Genomic DNA, 26,552 nt, shown 5'->3' with positions numbered 1-26,552 from the left:
GGGAGCCTTTCAAACCTGCCCTCTCTCTAATGTAAAGAAGGAACTTACCCTGTCGTCAGAAGCTCCTTTTTTGGCTTTCAGGGATCCTTGGTTTGGTACCTAACTCTCTGCCTCTGTTTTGTGGGAGGAAGAGCACTGGAAGAACTATTTGCAATATTTGCACTCCTATGAAGATTTTACTTCAGAAGCGTTGCATAAATTAAACTGCAGTTATCCCTGCTCGAAATGGGAGCCTGATGATGTGCAAAGACAAGTCTATTTTGCAGAATCTTGATGTTACAATTTACTTCTGCCAATGTCTTTATTTTAAAAATAGGTTTTGGGATGTCCATGCCCCAGTTGGCCAGTTCAAAAAACACCTGTGATGGATAACAGCACAATAACAAAGTGGATATTGCGGTATGAAGATTTACTGAGAGAAGGGGATAAAGAAGGAATGTGACAGAGTAGGAATGCTGGGTAAATGTTAGTTTAGAGGTTATTCCAGATTTAAGTGTTTGCACAGAGAGAGAGGAGTGAATATATCTGGGTTTATACCATACTTGTACTTCAGGTTCCTCTCAGCATGGTTTTGATATCAGAACATTTTTGGATTTGTTCTTCTCTCTCCAAACCCTGATTTAGGGCAGCTCCTCTCTGCAAAGTTTTCCCTAATCCTCAGAAGACATTTCACCCCTGGGGTGGAAAAATAAAATTGCTCCTGACTCTTCTGGCCCTTCAGAAAGCACTGTTAATCCTCAAAAGATCTTCCCCATCAGCTTCAGCCCTGTCCCGTGACCAAGGCCCCTTGTCCTACACTTGGTAAACTGGGGGCAGAGTTACCATCGAGTTCATCTGTGGCTTAATACAGTGAAGGCACTGTCATATTCCTTGCAGTTTTATCTTATCACTCTGATAAAAGCAGCATGACTGTGGGAGCTGTAGAGGGAAGACAGATCAAGAAGAACAATGAAGCTGCTGAAGACCCAACCCCGCTTCTCCTGAGGCTCATGAAAAGACTCTTCCTCCCTCTGGGGCACTTGGGGCCAGCCCTTGGTGCCCTCAGCTTGCCCTGGGAGAGCCCCTGTTCCAGGCAGTGCAGGCATGCCCTGCTCCTTGCAGCAGAATGAGGAAATGTTACTTGCATTAAGCCCACTCCCCCACGGGAACCCGCGGGAGCTCCAGGGCCGGGGAACAGAGCAGCCTTTGTCCCCAGTCCCCGTGCCTGGCACACCTCCATGTGCCCCTTGTCAGGGGCTCTGCGTGGAGCTGGGCAGTGATTAGGGCCTCAGAGGACAGGAGTGGAGCTGTGCTGCTCTGCAGCACTTGAACATCAGGTTCAGCTTCTTTCTTGAAGTTTCGGATTGCAGGGAACAGTGACCTAGGAAGGTGTTGATGGGAGTTATTTTTTTTTCCAGTCCTACTTCTAACTGGTTTTATCTATGATCTTTAAAATGATCCTGCTTCTGTCTGTTCCACTGACTTGCCACTGGCAAGTCTTCGTGTCAACAGGTTTCATGAAATGAAAGCAGGATGTGTGAGCTACCACTATGGACCAAATGTCCTGTTTTTTTCCACGTTCCTCTGTCCCTAATGGATGCTTTGTTAGTAAAGCAGTGGGGCACCTTGTTCCTTTGCTGTCGGGACTATCAGTTTCTCATCCTTGCCTTCCTGATCATCTTAACAGCCACTTACAAGTTTGCTTCTGAGCTGTAGCTTAAATTGTTACTAATTTCTTGGTTGATGGGGCAGCTTTTGGAGAACAGCCCATCAAAATCCATTCTGGAGGGTGTATTGCTCTTCTGCATTTTTCCAGCCTGCTGGATAAAACAGAGGTATCAGGGAAAACATGGCCTTGGGAGGCTGCTTGACCACGTAAAATTTCTGCCCCGCTTTTCTGTCATGTAGGACATAAAAATGTTTAGCCTGTTTCTTATACACAGCTTATGTGTGTCTTTTACCCTCCTATGGCTTTTCTCATTCTCATACTCCATGGAGCCTGTTGTTCTCCCTAGCCCTCCTGTGGCTCCCTTCGTTGCATCAGGAGACAATGAAGGAGCACTCCCAAATTAACCTTACTACAAGCCAGCCTGGAAGAACTCTTGCTTGGAAGCAGTTTTCCTGTTTTCCGCCTCCACAAGGCTGGTATATTCTGTAAGAGCTGAGGACGCTGAGCAGTCAGAGAAGTGTCATAACACATTATTTTGCAGATGACATCTAAAGGAATCCTGTACTCGTATTTTATAATGTATAGGCTCAACAGAATATCTGAGACAACCCAAAACTACATGACTTTCTTGCAAACTTCTGTATAGTCAGAAATAAAGGAGACTTATGGTCTAGAAAAAACCAAAAAACAAAGCTTGCCCCTGTTCCATCTCCAGTCACCTCTTGTACAAACTCTTAAAGGGTTTATCTGTTAATGTTTTTTCAGCTTCATACATTAGGCATCTTCCTCTGTCCCATGTTTGTCACCACATTTCACCTCGTCCCTCACCTTGTACTGTTGTTATTCATCCCCTTCTTCTCACCCACTTTATCTGTTTTCACTGGCTTCATTGCAGCTTCCTCTGACCTCACCTGCTTCAGGTCCCATAACTCTACCCATGCCTGTTCCCTCTCTTCTTTCCCTGACTCTTCTCACAGTATTTCTATACCTCTGATTCTCCTTTATATCTCTGCTCCAGCCCACATGACCATTCCTTGTTATCCATGTTATCCATTCTGTGTTATCCATTACTGTCAAATTTTCAACTCAAAAACAGGATATCCCAAACAGAAAAAGCATTAAAATAATTTTTAGGACCCTGAACACCTCCTGTCTCAGTCACTAAGGATGTCATTGCCAGCCTCTGTTCCTTCTGTCTGTTCCTCAGCCCTGTAACCAGAACATCATCTATCCTGACCCCTTCCCAGCCACTGCATTCAGGCTGTGTTAATCTTGCTGGGTCTCCGAGATGCGGAATTTCCTTTCCTATCCATCTGTCTTCCTGTAAATCCTATTCAGCCTATCTTTACTTCAGAGCATCATTATTAAGCATTTTTTGTTCTGCCTGTGTCCAGTCTTGTACTGAAAAGATACATTTTCCTAGGCCATTGTATGGACCGTGCCTGCCTGTCTTTGCTGCTCTCTGCTTGTCCCTTGCTCCGCCACATCTATCATAACATGCTTTGTTTTGTTGCCCAGGCCATTCCTGCCTGTACCGCTCCCCTGTCATCTGTCATTCAACACTGAGAGAGAATTTTCCACCTTCAGTCAACCCCCAAAGCAGGCCCAGCCCTAGCCCAGCCCATCCTGGGAATGTGTGATGCTGGAAGCTCCCTGGCCTCGGCTCACAGGAGCGCGTGGGATGTGTTGTGTCGGCACGTGGCTCACGGCAGCAACACGCTCCTCTGGCACCGGAGCTCCAGGCCAGGATAATAATTCCCAGATGCTTCAAACATGTTAGTAGTTATTGTTGCTGTTCTTGAAAATAAAACCTGCTTTAGGAGAATTTCAAAGATTTTCTAGCTTTAGTAGAGTCTGAAAGCAAAAGACTGGTTGCTGAGCAGATTATGGGTTTTGGTTTTTTCTTTTAATTAATTATAGTCAGAGGTGGCCAATCTGCAGTGTCTCAGTGTGCCCATGCCTTAATCTCTGCACTGCCCCAGGAAATGGTCAGGCCAATTTTCTTTCCATTGATAATTATCTCGTGAATCTTAGTACTCCAGCACGAGAACAGCTTGCAACGTTTTGGCAGGATGACATGAGTAATCCATCCAGGGAAGTACTGGCTGTAAAAGCTGTGTGGGCTTGAACCATGCAGTACGAGCTAGGAGAAGATGCAGTGGGAGTAACTGTGCTCTAGTAACACAGTGTTACACACTGTAAAAATTCAAAGCAAATTGTGAGTCTCTGACAGACTGTTTTCCATTGTAGAAATACACGATCAGATGCAGCTGAAGAAGTTGTACTTGTTCTGAGGTTTTCTGGCCGTGGCTCAGTAGGAATGATATCCTTTTGGGAGGTGGTAGCTGCAGTTGTTACTGGGAGTTAATTCAGTGCATAGCAGGGTTGATAGTTGCTTCATTTGGATGCTGGATAAAGTGTGAGAGTGGGATATTTGGGAGTTCAGGAAACTCGGTTTCCATGGATTGATTTGCAGGTAGTAATGCTCTCCCCTCTCACTATTTCATTGTCATGCTTTCTTGTTTTCAGTTGCTGAGCTGAAAACTGAGTAAAAATTTGTCCATTGAACATCCACTCAGCCTGAATTCTTTTTTGAAAGATGCATTTGAAGTGCTTTGTCACCCTGGTGTTATTAGATAGAAGTATTTTTATCACCTAATTAAAAAAAATAAAAATCAATAGAAGCTTCTTCCCCAAGAAGCTCTGCAACAGCTGTTTTATGAAAAGAGCAAGAATAATTTGGTGATTTTTATGTCAAAGTATGGTTAAAAGGGGAAAAAACCGCAGTCATACAGACCCAGGTGAAATCTGTTACTCTGGCTGTTAAACTGTTGGAGGTTTTTGCAAGTACTGAACACGCTCTCTTCCTCTGTAGTTCTTCATGCTCAGCATCCGAACACCCAGCAATGCCAAGCAGAGGACAGGGAAGTTCATGTTTGTGTCTGTGGCTTCACTGGTGCAAAAACAGATAGTAATGCTGCCTCAGAAGGTATCCTATTTAGCAACACCTTTGGAAAACTTGTACAGAAGTTCATATTTGTGTGCTCTGTGCTGTGTTTGCGTGGTATGCAAAGCTCTGCACAGAGCCAGCAAACAGCACGGAGCTGCTGCCTGGTTTGTCCATGTGCTCTGCCCTGAGCAGGCAGTGAGGCAGCACAGCTGGGGCAGAAGGTACTTGTCTGTGTGTCAGATGGGCCCCATCCAGGCTCAGTTCTGGCACTTCTGCCTCTGTTGCTTGTTAATATTTTGATATATTTTTCACCTTGTTGGAGAGAGGGTATTGATAAATGACCCAGCAAGAGTGTTCTTTTTTCCTCCAGGGGTTTTTAGGGCAGTGTTTATTTGTGCCTACAGTACTAATGCATCCTTGGCTTTAAGAGGAGTTGAACTGTGCTGTGTCTTGTACCTGTAGCAAGCACATCCCTGTTTGTGATAAGTCGAGGATAGGAAGTCCTGGAAGTTGCTCCAGCATGGTAGGTAGTGTGCTACTGGGAGCCTTGCTTTCCAAGTTTGCTCTCTTGAGAGAGGGGAAAGGTGCTGTTGGCAGGGCTGATCCCCTTGTATGACTGCCCTTGGTGGCCTCGCTCTGGGAAATGGGCTCTTTGGCTTCCCAGCGTGATGGGAACTTCACTGCTTGTCTCCTCAGTTATTTATTTGCCTGTCCTACTGACGCACCTGTGCTTCCTATTACAGTTATTATTTTTTCACATTCATGTACATGTGCCTTTCAGTTCCCCATTCAGCTGCAGAGTATTGAAATGCTCTTTTCATTGGCCAGCAGTGGGTTTGTCTGTACACTCCTGGCCTCCTAAAACTGACAACTAAACCAGTCTTCAAAAGCTTAGGCCCCGTTTGCTGCACATACAAGCACAGTGACGAGTAAGGACTGGGCAATATTGATGAAAAGTAAAGGCTTGTCTTTCTGTTTTTATTTTATCTAGTATTAGACCGGGAGTTCTTGAATAACTCATTCTCTGAAGGCTTGGTCACTGGCCATCTTCTGAGACTGCAGCTTGGCTTTGTGTGTGCCCAGGCCTTCGAGGCTGTGCTGTGCTCACCACTTGCTCTGTTGGAGTGGCAGCTTTATTCCCCTGGTGCAGTCCTGGCTGAGGATGGCTCTTAGAGGAAGAATTGGTAGGAAATTATCACAATTGCAAATTAGATTCCAGTGGAGATTGTGCAACAATTATTTGAAATATGCTCCCTCAGTGATAGTTATACAAAGTAAGTCCCACTGTATTACAAGCCACGAGGTAAAACTTTCAGCTATTTCATCTCTTGCTGATGCCACCTACCACAGAAGCATGTCTGATCAGTGAGGAATAAGAATGAGGCTTTATTTCCATCATGGAAAGATGCCACATGGTGTTTAGAGAGTGCAGCAGGAGCTGGAGAGCCCCCCCCACTGCAAACACTTCGAGTTACCATGGAAGTAACTCCCCCGTGCACAGTCTCTGCCAAGGACCTGTGAGGGGTTTCACTGCGTGGGGGTGAAAACAAAAGCCAGGTCACAGCTAGAGTCACTCTGCAGCTTTTGTCCTTGTCAAGACCAGTTTCTATTCACTGTGGGATCAGAATGGTGACTGCAACTTATCATTAATTGTGCGATTCTACAAGATGTACACAAGGTAAACATGTTATTTGTACCTGGGCAGTGTAGTGCAGGAGGGCACTTGGGTCTGCACATCAGAAGAGAAAAGGAACATAGGTGTGGCTGTTTCTTAGAGACAACAAAATTAGATGTAAATGTGACCTTCATTACTATTTTGTATCTTTTTCTTTTTTTTTTCTGCAATTTCATCTTAATATGAGTTTCCCCTGAATTTCTCCTTTCAGGCAGGCTCAGAGTAGTGTCAAGAAGTGCCCTTTCAGATGTCTTTATAGACATTCAGGCAAACTTTCTGTGCTTAAACACAGAAAGTTCACTTTTCTGTGCTTCAAATGCTCAAGCATGTTCGTGAGTGGCAAAGATTTTAGGAAACTATTGGAGATCACCACGGATTTTAGAAACTTCTCAGTATCCTGTGACACCAACAGCATAGCTCTGTCTAGTTGAATCACTGGAGTTTATTCATTTTCAGTGTAACTAAGTGCCCAGAGAAGACGGTAGTTGTTGTGCAGCTTTCAGAAGAGCAAATGTGATCATGCTTCCCATTCACCATGATTAGCTTCTCCTGAAGATCCTCCCAAATACTGCTCAGTGGCTTACGTCCAAACTCAGTCAGTCATGAAAACCCTTCAAAGCCAGACAAGATTTGCAGAATGCCCAGGAGTTGAACAGTGCAATGATGTGAGAACTGTGGACCTGAGGAACATTCATTAAATGGAAGCCTGCAAGCTTAGGGATTGGACTGTTATGCCATGGTGCATTTGGCAGGGAGAAATAGTTTTTTAACGCCATTAAGCAAATGCAGGCCAAAACCTCAAACACCGTGAGCTTGTGGATCCCAGTAGTTTGCAGCATATGTGAGGGTTTTTTTACCAGGTCTTGTCCTACACATTATTCTCCTTGTTCCATATTTAAGTTAGAGAGAAGGAGATTTGCAGGATCTTTACATTCAGAAAACAGAAACTGGCATAATTCTAGACTTGATTTTATGATGCCTAAGAAAGACAGCTATCTGAAACAGTGCAGAAGCACAAGGAGACAGTGGACGTTTTGACTGCTTAGCCCTTTCTCTATAGCCCCTGCTGAGGTCAGCACAATTTGGGGAAAAACTCCAAAATCAAAGAAAACTACCAGTACTTTTAAACATTTCCCCTTTTAAATCTCTCACCTGCTGTGTTCCAGGATACCTACAGGAACTGTACAGATCCCCAAGAAACATTATGGGCATTGATGTGCTAACACCTGAAAAAAGGCATCTTTTTTTAATGTATTCTCTGCATTGTGAGAGCAGCTGAGAGCATTCTGTCCATACCCACATCGTGTGGCTGCTCCCTCATTGCCCTTCCCAGAGACGGATGCTACCGTGTTTAGGGGGAGAACCATGACTTCTGGTTCCTTCTCCCAGAAATGTGTGTGTCTATATAGACACATGTTGGGTTTGGGGATTTTTTTTTTCATGTTTGAAACTGTTGTGTAAAATGCAGAGTCATCCTGTTGGATAATTGCATCCTCTGTGGAGCATCTGCAGCTCCATGCATTATCTGCACTATTGTCTAGCCCTAATTCCAGGTGCTGGACTGCTGGATTCAGATTTCTCAGTTTCATGTGTGGGGTAAGCACGTGAGAACTGGGAGATGTGAAATTACCTCCTGTCGATGAAGAACTTAAATACTGGGTCCTTCTTTTCCTCTCCTGTGGAGTGCTATTGCTGCTGGCTGTTGAGTAAGAGGTGGGCTCTGCTTTGCTGGCTAGAGGAAAAAGGCTATATCAAAGAGCTCTCCAAGGTCTGTCCCTGCCTTTCCAAGGAGGAGTGCCTTTTCATCCTGTCCCTGATCCGACGTGGGTGGGAGCTATGCTTAGCTGGGGCATCTTTGAGTGTACCCCAGGCAGATTGATGCTTGGTGAACTTTGCAGTCCAGCAGCAAAAGTTAAGTTCACAAAAGGGCTCTGCAGAGCTGAATAGAGGTTTTCTGGTTGCAGAGATTTGAGGTTTAAGTGACTCAGGCCTACGGAGGTGTTGGCAGAGGGAGCCAAGTCCTTTAGACATTCTGGCTCCAGGATCCTGCGAGGAAGTGGATGGTGGAGTCCAACAGGAGCCGCTTCTCCCGGGCCCCGGTCACAGGGCTGCACCTTCCCGTCCTCCTGCAAACAGCCCGCACTTGTTGCTCCCTCAGGTGTGTGGGAAGCCGTGTGTGCCCTGCCCGAGCCCGGCCCTGTCCCACGGCCGGCCATTCCCAGCCCCACCGGACCTGGGGATTTGCTTCTGGCAGGGCTGGTCTCTGTTGCTGGCACATCTCGGCGCGGGTGGAAGGATTTAAAAAAGCAGCCGCCTAATCCAGCCCTGACCGCCCTTAAGAGCCTCCCCTGCACACCCCACGGCTGCGCTCGGCGTTGCTAAGGCCTCGTGTATCCTGGAGACGGCGCCCAGCAAATCGCGGAGCCGCTCTCTGGGAAGCCAATATCGCAGCCGGATTGCGGTGCTCCGGCACGTCCTGCCAGAAGGAATTCAGTGTCTTCCTGCTGCCAGAGCCATGGCGACGGCTCCCTCGGCAGGGGATTCGCGGAGCCCCAAGGATGCGGTGAGCGGCTCCCCCTGAGCCGGGGGCGTTCGGCACATGTGCTGTGCGGGACCGGCAGTGGCCGTGCCGAGCCATTTAGACTCCTGCCACTGAGAGCTGCAGGCAGCTTTGGTTCACAGCCCTCTGCCCCATCCGTGCCCGGCTGTACAGCAGGCACTTAAGCTTTTCTGGTTTTTTTTTTCCTCCTGGGGGCTGAAGCCATGGCAAAGGTCCCCGACCGAAGCAGACACAAATGGAGTGCGCTTCACACTTTCCTCCGCTGCAACATGAACCCGGAGACCCAGCGGGTAGTGGTCTTTGTCATCCTGCTCTTCCTCATCATCGTCAACGTGGTGCTGATGTTTCTTTTGGCATTTCACTGAAGGAGGACTGCCGGTAGTGGTGTGGTGCATGGGGGTTTCCAGGACTGGGCAACAAATCAGCAGGTCAGCTTGTCGTTGTCTGCCTCTGGTCTGCTTGTCTGCTGTTACGGTAACTGTGTGTCTCAGAGTATTCCTTCCTTGTTTTTTAATCATCACCCCCTTCCCCACCCTGCTCCCCTCACTCTCCTCCTGTCATCACTTGTGCCTTGCGGTTTGGATCACAGTTAAACAAGAGAAAGGGAAAGAGGTAACACAGCCAACCTGCTTAATTGTACCCGTGACACTAATCAGCCTTGATTCCTTATGATGATGATGATACTGTGCCTGTACGTAGCACTTCCCAGCCCTGGAGAAGCCCAAAGTGCTGCTGCTTTGTTTGCAGACGGACTGTCATCCTCTAAGGAGCCCTTACACAAGGACCTGCTACATGTAAACACCTGCTGTAAAAAGCTGAAGCCCGTAATGCCTCTGTTGCTCTGTCACTGAACATTATGCTGTGCAGTGGCCTGAGTAATGCCCAATTAGCCAAAGAGATTGATTAATAGAGTTCATCAGGAATTCTGGCTGAATAAACACTGCAGCAGTGTGGAAGGAGTGTTTTGTTGGCTTTAATCCCATTTCCTTTATTATACCTCAGTGCTTATCGGCTCTGTGTATCAAGATGGCTGGCAGAGCCACAGCACAGGACACTGCTTGCAGGCCACTCGTTTCTCACAGGCCAGTGGCAGCCGTGCCCAGCGGGGGAGCGACTCAAGGACCACTCTTGTAGACTGTGAGGAGGGAAGGGCAGCAAAGCAGCATGTCCCCTCTGGGCCTGTTCACCTCCATGACGTGTTACCAGCAGCCCTGTCCAGCACAGCACTTCCAGACTTGGCATTGGCACCTCAATGGAGCAACCCTCTACTTGATGGCACTGAAGGAGACCAATTCCCAGAGGAAGACAGACTGGAAAGGAAGCCACGGTGCACTGTTCTTAATGATGCTGCTTGCATTTGTGCTGGAGACTGCAAAATATCCAAGCCTTTAAAATTCAGCAGGATCCTTCATTTTGTGTGTTAGGTAATCTGCAATTAAAGTACAGCTTTCACGAGGGCAGTGCATTTGCTGGCACTAATGGTTGAAGCTACTGCAGTCCTTTCAGACTGGAATATTTATGGCTCCTGGAGTCTGGTCTGGTGTTGAGAAAGGCTAGATGGTGATGTTGTCTCTGTCATCATGAGTGATGTACTCTGTACCAGTTATTTATGTGATTGTGTAATACATTAGTGTTGTACAAAACCACGTCACTTTTGCACACAAAGAAACAGAATTTGTACTTGCTGAGCTCTTTTCTGTTACACCTGAGCTACAGAACATCCTTTTCCCTAAGAGAGGAGACTCTCCTGCAGTGCTGGGTGTGGGGCAGCTGTAGGCCCCAGCTCCCTGCAGTTCTCTGAGAATCTCTTACCTACATGAACAGTTTTGAATTACTAAAAATCTCAAACTATTATCTAGCCATTGTGATAAACAGCCACTGGAATCATCCAGTCTATGTGGTTTTCTGAAGTTACCATTAAACAAAAACCAAAACCAAAGCTGCAGCACATAACACTGGCTTTCAAGCGAATCTGATTTCTCTCACCTCTAAACTTTACCTGTGGTCTTAGTTACAGCTGGAATCAGAACTTAATGGCATAAGGCGGAAAAAAGATTGTTTATTGGAAAGGACAAGTGAATGATGTGAATGTATACCTCAGTCTTCAAGTGACAGATGAGGGACCAAAGTATGGCTTTGGGGTTGTAGGTGTCAGTGACAGAAAGCTTTTGGCTGCTGCTTGTGAGGGCAGATCTTGCATAACGTTTGAGCAGGCTCTGAAAGTGCTTGAGGTTCAGAAGCTCTTGCCCCCTGTCTAGTAGGAGCAGTAAGAGGCCTCAGCATCGTGGCAACCCCTGCCCTGTGTTTGAATTCTCAGTTGTTGCTGTCTCGCCTGTTCCGTATCTTGAAATAGTGCAAAAAAATCTGATGTTAGATGAGAACTGCAGTTACTCACAGGGCTGCACACACACACACACACACACACATACACACACACACACGTAGCTCTGAAGAGCATCTGGTAGATTGGCTTCATTCATAATCCCAGTGTTTGGCTCAACATGTAGGAGCCATGTGGGGCAGCTGGTAAGCTAAGCACAAATGTCTGCCAGCCCAGACTGATCCTGGATCACAAAGTGACTCATGTTCTTGTTTAGCTCAGTGCCATGTCACTGAAATGCTCCTTGGGTGGCTTTTGTCACTGAACTGGAGACTGTACCTCTCTTTTACACTCCGCATAAGAAGGTACTTCAGGGAAGTTTTCCAGAAACTTCTTTTTATTTAGTGTCCCGCAAAATTGCTTAGCTGCAGCTGGTGGTGGTGATGAAGTCGTTCCCCCCTTGCTGCCTGCTCAGTTCGGGGGCACCCTGTTCCTGCTGGTCGCTGAAGGGCTCTGCTGGTTTGGAAGGGATTGAATACCAAACCTGGTGATGTCTGTACCCCAGGGCAGGCACAGCTCCCACAACACTGCAACCTCCTCCTCCCCTTCTGTCTCTGGTCCACTTTTACCACACCTACACAACAACTGTTACAGTGTCCTCGTTCCCAAAAAACTCCCTCTGCTCTGCCCAACTGCAGGGGCTGTGTCTGTGGGAGCCAGAGCTGTTTGCCTTTGCTGCTGTGACACATCAAAGCTTGTGCAGCAGCAGCCAGTGCATGTAATGACAGAGGGAGGAGTGTCCTGTAACAGCTGATCCAGAGCCCCAAAATGCTCACTGCTGATACTGGGAAGAAAATGGAAGTCTCAGGAATGATGTGAGTTTGATGCTTCTGAGGTGCAGAGCTGCCACACTGCTTCCTGCAGGGCAGCTCTCCTCTCTGGGAAGTGTTGTAGTTGTTGATGGAAAGGGCTGGAGCCTTTCCCAGCTGCCTGCTGCTAGAGAACTAAAATAAAGAACTGTTTTCTTCAAGGCCTGTGGGGAGTCTAGGACAATGAGGAAGAAAAGTATGTTATAGGAAAAAATAATGGGACCTCTGGTGAAATTGCCTCCCCCTTCCCTGCTTGGGGAAATTTCACCAGATTGTTCATACCAGAACAGCTGGGAGCAAAAGCAGTAGGATTGTTCTTGCATATAAGAACTCTGATCAGAAAAATAGCAAGATTAGAGAGTACCCTTTGGAAATATGTGTTACAACACTGCCTGCCACAGGTGTTAATGCTGGTTGCTAAGAGCCTGGTAATACTTTTCCTCTTGATATTTAATGTTGGGTGAATTTTAATTTTCTCTTTCTAACACTTGTCTAGGTTCTTGATACATGACTATTCTTGAAGTATCTGTGTCGAGTTTTGTCATGGGGAACCCAGTGTTTGTCCCCATCCTGAGCTTCCCCTACTGCTGTACACATTCAGCTGGAAGCTGCAGTTGACATGTAAGTGTTAATCAGTCTGATATTAGTTGTGACTCACTCAAGTCTGCCTCTCATCTTGGCTGAAGAAGCTGTGATGGCCGATAAAGCCCAGGAAAAAAAGAGCTGATGAAGGATCCCTGAACCATGTGCAGGAGCTGTAGATGGTGATAGAGGGATGGTGGGGAAGGAGAGGCCTCTGACGTTTCTGTTGTGTTTTTCAGTTTGCTCTCAGTGCACTTGTTTGACACGAGCTGGGTGCTCTGCAGGGGGGGCTGTGATTGCCTTCCCTGCAATCATCTGAACATCAGACTGTGCCATAGCTCTGGGGACACAGCCCCGGGGGGAGCAGCACAGCCCCTGCCTCCCTGCAAAGTAGTTGTGGTGCCTGGTGCCTGCTGTGCTCTGCTCCTGCTGCAGAGCAGGTCATGGCAGCCGGGCCCTTGTGTGGCCACGGCACAAGTCCTGCTCCTCCTCCCTGGGTGCTGGGTGGGCTCTGCCTCCCCGCTGCCCCTGCAGTGCTGCTGTGCCCCAGCGGGGTGGGGAGGGCCCGTGCAGGGACAGGGCAGGTGCTGCTGCCCTGACCCCCCGTGGGGAGTCTGTGTTGCCCTCGGGTGGGGCAAGTTCACCAGAAGGTTTAAAAGGCAAGAGCTTTGCTCTGCTGCTGCTTTGCTTTGAGTGCAAAGAGCATCTGTGAACAGGAGTGAGACCAAGACATCATTTCCGAAGGGAGATCTGGGCTTTAGATTTTATCTTTGCTTAATTTGTTCTCCCAGGCTAAACTCATTTCTGTGGTGATATGTGGTATCTGCTGTCTTTGTGATTTATTCTTGGAATCCAAGGCATGAGCTGGCCAGATAAGAAACACAGTAAGCACTTAGGATGATACCATCAACAATTACTTTTAATTAATGCTTCCAGTGTTTTTATTTAAAGGAAAAAAAAAAGCAACAAAAGAAGTCCCATTACGCAGGTTAAAGAAAGATCTCAAGGGGGGAATACTTGTTATTGATGCTGTGTCACTGGCCTTGTTAACTACAGAATGTGCTGGAAACTGTGGAATAAAATTATGTCTTATATGAGTCTTTATATTTGTTCTTTGGCTGGTATTACTCCAGGCATGAGTGTGGTTGTCACATATAGAGCACCCACTCTGTGTCTGCTTTTGGCAGTGGAGAAATGGGACTCAAAGAGGTGGGGTGGACCTGCCTCACACCACAGTGGCTTTCTCTGTCCTATCATGTGCATGCAGGCTTTCTGCATTTGTAGTTGATAAGTGTGATAGCTCAGCTGTGCTGGAGGTGCTACAAGAAATATGTCTCCCCAAGTACCAAAAGGATGTTGATCAGCCTTTCAGCAGAGGAGTCAGTCAGGTGTGAAGGACCTCAGAGGGGGAAACTGAGGAGTTTGCTCTCCCTTGCAGCTGCCCAGCAGATCTGACCCCTCTGGAACAGGGGCCTGGTGTCGGGCTCTGGTCCCACACATCTCACTGCAGCACCAAGGTCCCCATGTCTTCTCCTTCCAGGGAGAGGGACCCTAGCGCAGCCACTTCCAGCACGCTTTCCCCTCCAAAGAGCACCAGCTTCACACTGGGCACCTGAATCTCTGCTGTCCCTTGGTGGCAGAGCAAGTAGAGCCTCCAGCACCTGGGGGAACAGCAGCTGCCTTCAGCCCTCTCCATCCTACCCACAGCAATTCCTATCCAGAGCAGTCTGCTGGACAAAGCCAAGGTGACACAGGGCATGGAGCAAACCCCTATGGCACTCACCCTTTAGAATCTTGTGCCTGTTCAGCATTGCATCCATTAGGGATATCAACACAAGAATGGAATTAGCATGTTATCTTCTGCTAAGCTGTGCTGATTTGTAGTGACCACTGTGCAGGGGCAGGACCTCAGTGTTATTTATAGCCCCAGTGTCTATAGCCTTCCTGGTAATGTGGCTCTGAACAGCACAGTAGAGCAGGGTTTGACTGCTTGTGGTTGTTTTGAACTGTGATCTTGTCCAGTCTTGGCATGTTGAGTATCTGCAGAGTTGTGGCAAACTTTGTATGGAAATACAAACGCTGTGTATGGGCATCACGTGGGAATCCAAAGAGGCACACCAGGATCTCTCAGCAGCAGCCTAGCACAGCTTTCCTCACCTCACCAAATGAAATAGTTCCAGCAGGAGATTAAGAAAAGACAGGCTCCTAAGGAGTCATGACTTAGTATTTTTAGCATCCCGGTTCTCACCTGTAGTGCCCAGGAGTCAAGACTTGTTATAGTAAGCATTATCTAATTACGTGGTGAGAAGATTTGCACTGGGTGCCAAGAGAGGAGTGCTGGGAATGGCAATATCCCGTTACTGCCTGACCTACCAGAACATGCTCTGCACTGAGCAGCCTCAGTGCTTTGTCTGCTGAAAAGCCCGTGGCCAGTATGGGAGGGTTGTGCAGAGAGTCAGGGCAACTGAAAGGAGAGCCTGTGCAGAACAGGAGATGTGCGATCTTGTCCTCCTTGGGCTAGAGAAGCCACGTCCTGCAGGAAGAGCAGCAGGTGCTTTGGTCTTCCACAGTTAGAGGGCTTGTTTACAAGGTGGTCTTGGAAACAGGAATGTGGTTCTGACTGGAGGCCTTAGCTTTGTTTGGGCCATTAAGTCTCTTCATCCAGATGTTGTGGATGTGAGACAAATTAATAAAGTCGATATATTTAAAAGCATGATAGTACAGGGTCTCAGAAGATCCCAGGAACCTGCTGCTTCCTCAACCAATCTTCTTTACCTTCTTTACTTGCAATAGAAAACGGTTTGTGGCTTTTTTTTCATAAGTGTACATAGTTTGAAGAACCTTCTGTAGGGACTACAAAAGCAATGACTCATTTTTATATTTACAGATGCTAACCAAAAACAAAGGCTTAGGAAGCTTCCTTTGCCTGACAGTGAGACATTATCAAGGGTTTTTTGTTCTTTTCTCTATCTGTTATTCAGATTTTCCTCTGCCCCATTTTCAAAGACAGCAATTCTTAGTTCAGTGAAGAAAGGATCCAACCCACTGTGTGAGCATTGGGAAAGAGATCACCAGAAAGGGGCAAAGGGGATGGAAATCATAAGTTTTGGGTCACCAAAAAACCTGTGGGGTTTCCCTTTCAGGAGGAGGTGGGGAAAAGAAATGGATACTAAACTGTGTGTGGGTCTTTTGAGGCAGAGAGACCATCTCTGAGCCACGCCATGGAAATGATAAACAATCTCTGTTGGCCCAGCATGTCTGCCAGCACCTACCAGTGATGTACAGGCTTGGGCAGTTTAATCCAAGGGAGATGTTTTCACAGGAGATAGGAGCAATAAAAATAATTTCAGTATGTTCCATTAAAATTAAATCATGCACACACATGAAAAGGAAAGCCATGCTCTATGTTTCTGGCTTCCTGCCCACTGTGAGCCCAAAGAGATGCTGACCTTTTGATGATTCAGAGAGGTTTGCTGGCAATGCAGTTTGTATCTCCTTTAAAATGTTTTCTTTAACCTTATTTGTAAAACAAATTTAGATTAATTTGCCTTCAAGCTGTAACTTGCTGTATCTTTTGGGGGAAGGGCATAGCAACAGTCAGTCAGTGGGCAGAGAGCTCTGGGACCTGCATGGTTCCTTTTCCTTTCCTTCTGCAAGAAGTAAGGATGCAGCATTTATCCTCAATAAATCCCTCTGTCATATGAGTTGCAGCTGAGCTGGTTTGGATGCATTGTCCTGAGGGATCTGTAAAGTATAATTCTCATTTGTCCAAAGAAATAATGGTGAAAGAGAAAGCAAAAAAGGAGGTAGAAAGGAAAAATTGCAAAATTAAGTCATGGGAGAGGCCGTGGAATTGGGAACTATCCTGCAGAGAGGGAAAGGGATGGGAAATGTCCCAAGGGGATGTGCTGATGGGAGTGTGGAGAGGAGGGGTGACGTTGCAGCAGCAGCAAGAGAAGAGTGGGGAAAGCATAAATGACATAGAAATGTGTTAATGTAGCATTAAATAAATTTTTCTGAAGAATATAGTTTCTATTTGGGAGTCTGAGAAGTGGTAGTGTAAAAAAGATGCAACAGCAATCACTCAAATGTGAGAACAGCCACACAGAAACATCCTGGGCTGTTTCTATTCCCAAGTTTTATGTTTAAAATCAGGGCATTAGAAAATGCAAAAATATGTTAACCAGGTTTGCTTCATCCTCTGCAGTGACTGTGGACTTCAGAGCTCTTGGTGAGGTGAAGAGGGGAATCAAGCAGTCTGACATGGTTTTTATCCACAGCCAAGCTGGAACCAGAAGCTACAAACTTTGTAGATATGAGAGCCCTAGGTCAGAGTCTTGTTCAAACGTGAGAATTCAATCCCAGGCTCCTTTCCAGTCTTTGAAACCAAAGAAAGTAGAAGAGTATGTGGATAATTTCCAGATGCTGTTACAGCTGCATCTGGGCTGTTTGGGGTGAATGGGACTGTGGCACTTGGATGCTGCCTTAACCCTGGAGTGCCACAACTGGGGGAGGTATGAGGAGGGGGTTAGCCAAAAGTTAGAGATTCTTAAACCACTTTTAAACCTTGGAGTATTTCAAGCTCCTTAAGCCACTTTAAGGCTTTAGATGGGTTTAAAATGCTTAAAACACTGTAGGGCCTTCGATGAGTTTAAGCTGTTTAAGCTGATTTAGAGCTTTGGAATGACTTAAGTTCTCTGGCTTTAAGGAGGTTTTGAGGTCCTTCGAGCTCTTGGTTGTAAAGGTCTTTCTGAATGTTTTGAGTGAGGATGTAGCACATACCCACTCCTGTGACCTGTGTTCAGGGACTTTTTCTCCCAGGCAGTGTCTGAACAGCCAGGTTTCCCTGGGTAAACTTTCATCCTCCCTTTCACATAAAAACCTTCACATACACTGCAAACTACCGAGATCCACAAGCTGCTCAAGCTCACGGTGATTGAGTTTTTGGCCTGCATTTGCTTAATGGCTTTAAAAAACTATTTCTTCCTGCCAAATGCACCATGGCATAACAGTTTCCACCTGAACGAGGATGTTGCTGTACCTCACTGAATGAATCTGTTAACATTTTCATATTAGTCAACATTTCTTTCCTTTTGTGTTTTTTACTACCCTAATGTCCTAAGGCCAGGTCTGCAGGCCAGCAGAAACACTTTTACCTATGACTTGGGTAACTGCTCAGGGAATAGAGGCAAGTGTGGCCTGGCTCTTTCCCTTGTGTGCCTTCCCACTTGTGTTTAAGGTCCTTGATGGGCTGTATCCAGATAGGATGTGTTTAAATGGCCCTGAAGGACATACATTTGCTTAATCTCTTTTTAAATCATCTCTGTGTTTGGCTGTGGGGCTCCTTGTGGCACAGCTTAATTATGCACCACAGGGAAAAGGTAGTGCTTTTGTACCAAACTTCTTGCCCAGTGATTTCCCTGGGCTCCCAGGAGCCTTGCCTTAGGAATAACCTCTTTGTAAGCCTTCAGCTCATGGCCATCTTCCATCCACCTGTTTCTGTTGCAGCTTCAAGGTCTGTTCAGCTTGTACTAGCCTAGAAACTCTTCCCACATTTGATTTGTGATGCTCTTTGTGCCTTGCCTAGTTCTCCTCTGCCTTTCTGAGTCATTCCTGACATTTGGACTTTCTGACCCTGTTTTCTTAAATGGCTCTACAGAGACATTCCTGAGGAGCAGCTCATTTAGTCAGTCACTTGTGGTAGTTATTGCTTGTCACAGAGAGTTTCATTTGCCATTTTGTCACCCTACCATTCAGCACTGTATCTGCTTGTTTAGAAAGAGAGCAAATGTATTTCACTTATACCAGAAAATAAATGTCTTGTGGAAGTTTAAACAAGTGACCTCTGGAAACTTGTATGACAGGTTAAAGTGGAAGCTACTTCACAACTTACTTACTGCTCGTGCTGCCAGCAACTGCAACTATAAAATGTGATACAAAGACAACCTGTCACAGAGTACTGAGAGCTTTGAGAAGGGCTTTGCTCCTGCTGTTTCCTTATGCCAAAACTTAAGGACGTTAGTTCCCCAAGTTACCAGGTTCTCTTGTTATACAGGTCATGGGAGAGTGATGGTTGGAGTACTGAGGGCACTGACAGGATCTAGAGGACTTAGGTGTCCTCAGCCACAGGTAACTATCCCCACCCTTTGGTAAGAACTTTCCTGGCTATTTCAGCAAAAGTAAAATGGTTGAAAGCAATTTCAGTTGATTTGTTTTGCATTATAATAATCAGTTCCCACATCTTAGGTGAGGAACTGAGAACTTCTTATGCCACTCTGGAGTTTGAAGAATCCCATTGAGTGGGACTCAGGTGGACGTGCCCCTGGCAAGGCTCCCTCAGGCTGTGCTCCACACATGGGTCTGGATAACACGAGGCACAGCTCTGCCTCCTCCACCTTCCACCAGGGCTGCTTCCCTCCTCCTGGAGCACTCCATAAAGGCAGCTTTCAAAGCTTCTCCTTCTCCTGGGGGGGACCCTCCTCCTCTTCCCATCTGTTTAAGCCACTTCTGAGGGGGGAATAAGGGCTCAGATGATATAAATAAAAGGGAATAATGTAATTAATGTCAGTCAGAATGGCTTTGTGGAAAATAGTTCTTACCAAATAAATGTGATGACAAATTTTGAATGTTTGGTAAATGGAGGCAGCTGTACTAGATGTCACATGAGGAGTTTAACTACAGGCACTGATTAAAAAAGCAGCCCTGTGGAGTATCAGTGGAGCACACTTAGCTGGATTAAGATCTTCATTGACTGGCATCTCAGATTTGCTAAGGAGAATCACTGTCAAATTAAAATATTTTGAATGGAGATCTGCAGTGTTTGGTAAATGCCTGAGAGTCCTCCACTGTTTTTAATCAGTCTCAAAAATCTGTGCTAAAAAATATGCAGCTGACACTGTAGGCAAGAGGGCAACAAATGCCGAGGGCACGGCTTGAGTGGGGGCACAGTGTGTGGGTCTGTGCCTCTGAAGCCATGGATGTGACCCTCTGCCCACGTGGGGACACGTGCCTGCTGTCACATTGGCAGGGAGGGCTTGTGTTACCCTGAAACATGTGGGCAGAGGAGCAGCGGGGCGCAATGAAGTGTTTGCAGTGGCTGCAGAGTCATGTCAGTGGTTCTGGCACCCTGGAGCCAGGCAGCAAGTCTAGTCTAGCACAGCTAGCCCAAATTCCTGCCTGGCAGTGAGGGGAGACAGGAACCCCAGGGGCTTGGTTATCTCATCATGCTAAGATAGATGCTGAAGATGAACCCTCCCTGGGGTGCCTGTCTCTCCCCACAGAGGGGAGATGCTCCAAAAAGACAACCAAGATAACTTGTTCAGACTCAGTGCCTGCTGCTCAGATGACAGAAGCTCTACAAGATAAATTTAATCTCTGTTGTCCATCATTAGACAAGGAAGCTGAAAGTTTTGAGAGGAAGCAAGAGCAAGCTGTCAGGACAATTTGAAAACTATCCTGTGGGTTCAGTTCAAGGCAGAGGCCAGCTGGCTTCTGCCCACTTTCAGAGAAAATAAGTATTTGTGTGAATGAAGCACTACTTTGGGGCAAGTGCATAACTCCTCTACTTTGCATGAGAGAGGCAGAGGAGAAGCTCTGGAAGCAGAGTGACTGGTGAAGGAGCTGGAGCTGGGAGGGAGGGCTTTGCCTCTGGGGTCAGAACTGCTGCAGGGCTTAAATGTTTGATGTGCTGACCCAGTTCAGCTTCAGTCTGTAACACACAAGTTCTAGGGTGGTCAGGCAAGGAACACAGGCTTCATGGCAACCATTTTAGCTCACCAGGAAGGGCTTGGGTTCAGGTGCTCTTCATGGAATGTGTCTGTTTTAGGGTCATAGAGCTGAAAAATAAATGCCATTTTATTGAAATTCTTGAACTTCCCTTTTCCCAGTTCTTTTGATGCTCCTGGGTTTATTTTTTAGCTCTGTATGATCCAGTGTACTTGGCATTGTCAAGAGAAAGCTATTCAAATTTTATTCAAATAGAAACCAGTAGCTCAAAGATAAATATTTCCTAAAGGCATCTTCATCCCTCCTTCTGTAAGTTGTTGAGATCTTTTATCTCTGTTAATACTGCCTGGAGCTCCTGTCAGAACAAGACCAGGACATACAAGGTAATTAAGTCAAGGTGTCCAGCCTGAGACAGGCAGGGACTGAGTAGCTGGAATGCAAACAAGCCCACAGATGTGGGCCTTGACATGCCAGGTCTGTTTGCCCACATGTAATGCACTTAATTTGGGGCAGCTACGTGCAGCAGCCCTGGCTGTGTCTGCTCCTTGGCAGCCTCTCTGCAGACATTGCTCGGAGGAGAGATAATTCAGTCCTCCCCCTCCATCTGTCTGTGGCACGTGGAGGAACCTGGCCCAGCACCTTCACCAGCACCTGCCCTCAGCACGTGCCTGCTCTGTGAGGGAGTGGGAGGCTGGAGCTGCACTGGCAGTGGGGAAAGCAGCTGGGAATGCACAGAATTCCAGAGCAGTAGCAGAGTTGGCATCGGTTTTGAAAGCATTGGTGTTAGTACTGCCTTTGGGTTGCAAACGCTGTTGTCTACAAACTTAAATGTTGTCAAACAAAGAAAAAAGCCAATTTCTATTTGTTTTCCCCTCTGCCAGCTGCGGGAGCTAAAGCAGCTGTGGGGTGGCTGGTTTGCATTCTCCGTCTCCTAATGTTTCTCTTCTAGACACTGGTTTGGGGCTCTTCAAGAACATGTACTGAGTTGTCCTCGATCTTACAAAGCCAGCACATGAATGTTGTTTCATATGGAAATGAATAGTTGCTTTTCAAACCTTGCTTTAATTGCAAAGATCAAAACCTGTGGTGAGTGGAGCCGAGGAGCTGCCCTGCTTGGCAATGGTGAGCATTCCCTGGAATACGTGCTCCTCTGGAAGCTAAGCAGCTCTTGCAGTATGGCTGGTTGATTGTGCCACACTCTGACACATTTTGCAGAAAATCTTTTATCTGTTGTTGTTTTATCCTTCCTGGGATAGGGAGAGTCCTGACCCTTTTCCCTCAGGAGCAGCAGCCCCTGGGACAGGACGCTGCAGTGCCCAGCCGGGAGCAGCTCTGCTTGCTGCACCTACTGTGGCACTGTAGGTGCTCCTGTGCCATGGAAATTAGTGCCTGCTCTGGGAAAGGGGCTGTTTGCCTGGAGGTGTTTGGTATTTCTGTATCAGCCTAGGAATTGGACTGGGTACAGTGGAAAATAATAGTATAAGGTACAGCCTGCATTGGGGGCTGACAGAAACATGAGCCCTGCCCACAGAGGTGACTGAGCACTGCTCAGCACCCAGGGCTGCCCTGCCCATCCTGGTGGACAGGCACAGACAGGAGCAGGGCAGGGAGGGGACCGGGCAGAGCCTGTCAGCCTGAACACATGGAGGTGTGTCAAGTGCTGCCGTACTAAATGAAATGAGACAATCCCAAGCACAGATGGAATATTTTTTTGCTCTTTATTTCATGCTTTATTCCATATGGATCATTCCTCCCTACAAACATGGTGTTTGGTGTCAGTTAAGCAGACCCTGGCCTATATTTCAGATGTATTCTATTTACTCCTTTGCACAAGAACTATCTGATGATGTCTCACCTGCTTGCCTGTGGCTGTGTGGCCAGGCTGGTGATTCTGCAGTTTGTGACTTTCTGTACTTTCGAAATCATATCCACAGTATGGCTGTTGTTGAATAGAGAAAATTTCAGATATTAATATTAATGGATGGATTAAAATACCAGCTGAGGGTTCTCCAGTCATCCCCATGGCTTTCAGTGGCTCTGAGTAGAACCATGTGGCTCTGTCCCCTTGTGAGCTGGGTGTATCAGCCCTACATGCTGTTAGTGCTATGTCAGGCCAGGTCTCTCATCTTGTCATCAAGATACCAAGATGTGACAGCTTGGTACTGTGAGGTATTAATGCCTTCACATCATCAGTGCTCTGGCTGTGTGATCTTCAGAATGCTAGAGGAAGTCCACTGAATCTCTGGTCATGGCTGTGGCATGTGTGCCAGCTACCACATCACACTCAGAGCACTGATCCAGAGTGGCATATCTAAGCACACTGCAAGGGTATTTTACCTCAGAAGGAGCCATGTTCTCTATGTGCTGGTCACAGTTTGTATGTCGAAAAGCCTCCTGAGTGCTGCTCTTCCCAAAGGTCTATTGGCTGAAGCCTGTTTCCTGAGCAACAGCCATCCCTTACCCCCAGGGATGTGTAACTCAGCATGGCATGGTGCAGCTGCAGCCTGAGCTGGTGGTAAGGCTCACCTAAGTGCAGGGGACTGCCCAGCACTCCGCTCATTTAATCAGCTCCCCTCCATAGGGGTGGCCAAGTGCTGGGCTCCAGCCACCCCCTCACCCTGTCACTGCTCTCCCCCTCCTGCAGCAGGGAGGAGCTGAGCTCAGCTCGGGGTCTGCACAGGCACAGGTCACTGCAGTTGGACTCCAGAGTAAATGGATGGGTTGTGCACAGGTGGATTGCTCAAACAGCAGCACAGCTCTTTTCTGGCAGTAGCCAACACCCACTGTCACCCACAGCCTAGCTGCTGCTCTGGGCTGAACTCTGATAGCCCAGTTTGGGAAAATACACGCTTTTATATCCACTCTCTTCCCTCCTCTAGTCATCACAGCTTTACGTTAAAAACCTCTAAATTACTGAGGGTGCACTCAATCCCTTCATCCAGATCATGGGTAAATATAAAATCACAGATTATCCTGAGTTGGAAGGGACCCACAGGGATCGAGTCCAACTCCTGGCCCTGCACAGGACCCTCCCCAATACACCCTGTGCCTGGGAGCACTGTCCAAACCCTCCTGGAGCTCTGTCAGCCTTGGTGCTGTGCCCACTGCCCTGGGGAGCCTGGTCAGTGCCCAGCCTCCCTCTGGGGGAAGAACATTTTCCTAATATCCAACCTCAGCCTCCCCTGAGACAACTCCAGGCCGTTCCCTTGGGTTCTGTCACTGAGGAGAGACCAGTGCCTGCCCCTCTGCTGCCCCTCATGAGAGGGGGGGAATACTCAACCCTGTTGTCACCAACATCAAGCTCTTGGCAGTCAAAGCACTCCCTCACATACAGAGCCCCCCCATCACCTCTCCTTCCATGCCTGTCCCTTCTGAAGGCCATCCACTGCAGCACTCCAGCTGTGAGTCATCCCAGCATGTTTCTGTGATGGCAGCTGTATCCTAGTTTTCCTGCTACACAGGGTTGTCCAGCTCCTCCTGTTTGTTGCCCGTCCTGTGCATTGGTGTAGATGCACATCAGTTGGGTTGATCCTGCCATGTTTTTGTGGGGAGAGGCTCTAATTTTCACATGACCATTCTCAGGCACTTCTGTGGTTTCTAACACATCAGTAACCCTTTGTGTCTTTGCTGCCCCGTGGATCTCCATCCCCTGCCTCCACGGAGATATATATAATATCATTCCACTGCATCCCACCTAGCTCTAGCTGCACACTGGCTGTGTAGATAAGTGGGAACCTCTCACCCTCTCCTTCCCCATCATCCTGTTATTTTTGTCAGAATGGAAACACTGCATTAAGCTGTTTCTGGTTCAGTGGAGGGCCATTTGCTATCCAAAGGCAGACTGCATTTGAATTTTCTTTCAAATGCCTCGTTAACTCTCTTCTGATTTACTCAGCCCACGATTATCCTGACGTTCTTTTACAACATGCTTCTGTCTCCTTTGTGGAGAGGCACAACCAGTAACCCAGATAACTACGGGTGACTGAGCAGCCCAAGGTGTGGGGATAGTCCGTGTTTTATGTGCTGTGGTGACACTGCTCAGTGCTGGGAGGTATACCAGGGACAGTGGGGTTTGTACAGCTTTCCTCTTTCTCCCTTGAGCCTCACAGACTGTCTTTACATTGTCTTCCCGTAATTCATCATTGCACCATTTTCCTGGAGAGAAACAGGGCTTCACTGCCACTCCACAACGGCCAAGTCCTTTTTAGCAGGACTCTGCCTTCCTGGGGAAATCCTTGGTGTTCAGTCTCAGGCCCCAAGAATTCTGTGCATGTGCTCTGTAGTTGTTGAAGTCCAAAGGGGACTGACCTGATACACTGGTGGCATCAGGCAGGCACTCCTGCTGTAGTGGCCAGCAGGACCAGCCCACAAATACACCCCTGTAACTTGGCTACACCAGAGCTGAGGTGTGAATGGTCAAGAACAGCATCAGGCACAGCAACACTGTGCTCAGGAGCCCCCTTTCAGCTTCTAGCCCTGGGGGGTTTGGTGTTGGTTTGTTTTTGTTAATTGTTAGGGGTCCTGTTTTTCCTAGAGTAGGGCCTTTGTGGGGCATGTAGTAAATAACTGTTCCTCAGTATAATTGCTTAAACTCTCCAGGAGACTCATTCTAACCAGCTTAACTGCTAAGTTTAACCACTTTAAATAAAGACTTCAGTCTCTATCCATCCCAGAGCAGCTCTGAGGCCTCAGAATGCTTTCTGCTCTGAAGTATGTCTCTAAATATTGGTGCTCAGGGTTTGATTTCAAGGCTTTCAAAAGCAGGGCTGTACTGGCAGCACCAGAGCATCCCCCACAAACAAGATACCACTGAGCCTTGTTTGCTGGCTGAGGCAAAGTCACCAGCATGAATTCCAGAGCATCAAACTTGTGTTTTTTATGATTATGTTTTTCCTGTGTCCGAGTGATTCTGAACAAATGCTGTTGAGAGCAGGGTCAGCCAAAGCACCTGCCAGACGAGCCCCAGCTCCTTTCCATGCTGCTCGTGGGGAGTACACAGGTACCAGCACGTGGCTGGTGGTGCCAAACCTGCAGCCACTGGGCACACGGTGTTGCTTTCCTGGAGGGACTGACAGTGTGACTTGCTCTCCCCCAGCTCATCAGCGATGGCAGCGTGGTGTACGCAGAAGCCCTGTGGGACCATGTCACCATGGATGACCAGGAGCTGGGATTCAAGGCCGGCGATGTCATTGAAGTGATGGATGCGACCAACAAGGAGTGGTGGTGGGGGAGGATCCTGGACAGCGAAGGCTGGTTTCCAGCCAGCTTTGTTCGGGTAAGAGCTTCATCTTTCTTTGTGCCTCTCCGTTAGCATCAAGTGTTTTTAATTTTTCTCCGTGTTTAATGTTCTGTGGTGACTCCTTGAGCACTTTCACTGCAAGAGACAATTGCTTCAAAATTACTGTTACTATTCTGTTACTTCAGAGTTTGGATTGACAAGAAGCTGAACATGAGCCAGAGTGTGCCCAGGTGGCCAAGAAGGCCAATGGCATCCTGGCCTGTATCTGGAACAGTGTGGCCAACAGGTCCAAGGAAGTGATTGTCCCCCTGTACTCAGTGCTGGTGAGGCCACCCCTGGAGTGCTGTGTCCAGTTCTGGTCCCCTCAGTTCAGGAAGGACATTGAGGGGCTGGAGCAGGTCCAGAGAAGAGCAACGAGGCTGGGGAAGGGACTGGAGTACAAGTCCTATGAGGAGAGGCTGAGGGAGCTGGGGCTGTTCAGCCTGTTGGAGAGGAGGCTCAGGGGGAACCTCCTCACTCGCTGCAATCTCCGACAGGAGGGGGGAGCCAGGGGGGGTTGGTCTCTTCTCCCAGGCAACCATCAGCAAGACAAGAGGGCTCGGTCTCAAGCTCTGGGCTGGATATTAAGAAGAAATTTTTTACAGAGAGAGTAATGAGACATTGGAATGGGCTGCCCAGGGAGGTGGTGGATTCTCCATCCCTGGAGGTTTTTAAGATGAGACTGGATGTGGCATCAGTGCCATGGTCTGGGAACCACAGCAGGGTTGGATCAAGGGTTGGACTCGATGATCTCAGAGGTCTTTTCCAACCCGGTTGATTCTCTGATTCTGTGATTCTGTTCCTTTACATGTGGCTGTGGTACATTGTGCCCTCCTGGCTGAGCTGCCTGCAGTGTGAGCTCACTCAGCATAAGTAAATCATGGCAAGGGTGGTTGAGCTCCAGACCAGAGCTAAGCTGAGCTGTGCCAGCTGGGGAGGGTGGTG

At 47.6% G+C, this 26,552-nt stretch overlaps 1 protein-coding gene across 4 annotated transcripts in view; it reads left to right on the top strand.

The window, feature by feature from the left end:
- ARHGEF4 (Rho guanine nucleotide exchange factor 4) overlaps positions 1–26,552 on the top strand; it is a 206,186-nt gene that overhangs the window by 163,831 nt on the left and 15,803 nt on the right. For 2 of the 4 annotated variants that reach the window (XM_039380134.1, XM_027741212.2), the window contains one exon: positions 25,425–25,604. In XM_039380134.1, the coding sequence (XP_039236068.1) occupies positions 25,425–25,604 (180 nt within the window). Of the gene's footprint in view, positions 1–8,723; positions 10,258–25,424; positions 25,605–26,552 lie in introns of those variants that run through there. The other 2 variants (XM_027741215.2, XM_027741216.2) reach the window with 2 other exon arrangements.

Source organism: Pipra filicauda, unplaced genomic scaffold (genome assembly GCF_003945595.2).
Source record: "Pipra filicauda isolate LSUMZ 115617 unplaced genomic scaffold, ASM394559v2 scaffold186_size1760508_pilon, whole genome shotgun sequence".
NCBI lineage: Eukaryota > Metazoa > Chordata > Aves > Passeriformes > Pipridae > Pipra > Pipra filicauda.
This window is presented reverse-complemented; position numbering and strand designations above follow the sequence as displayed.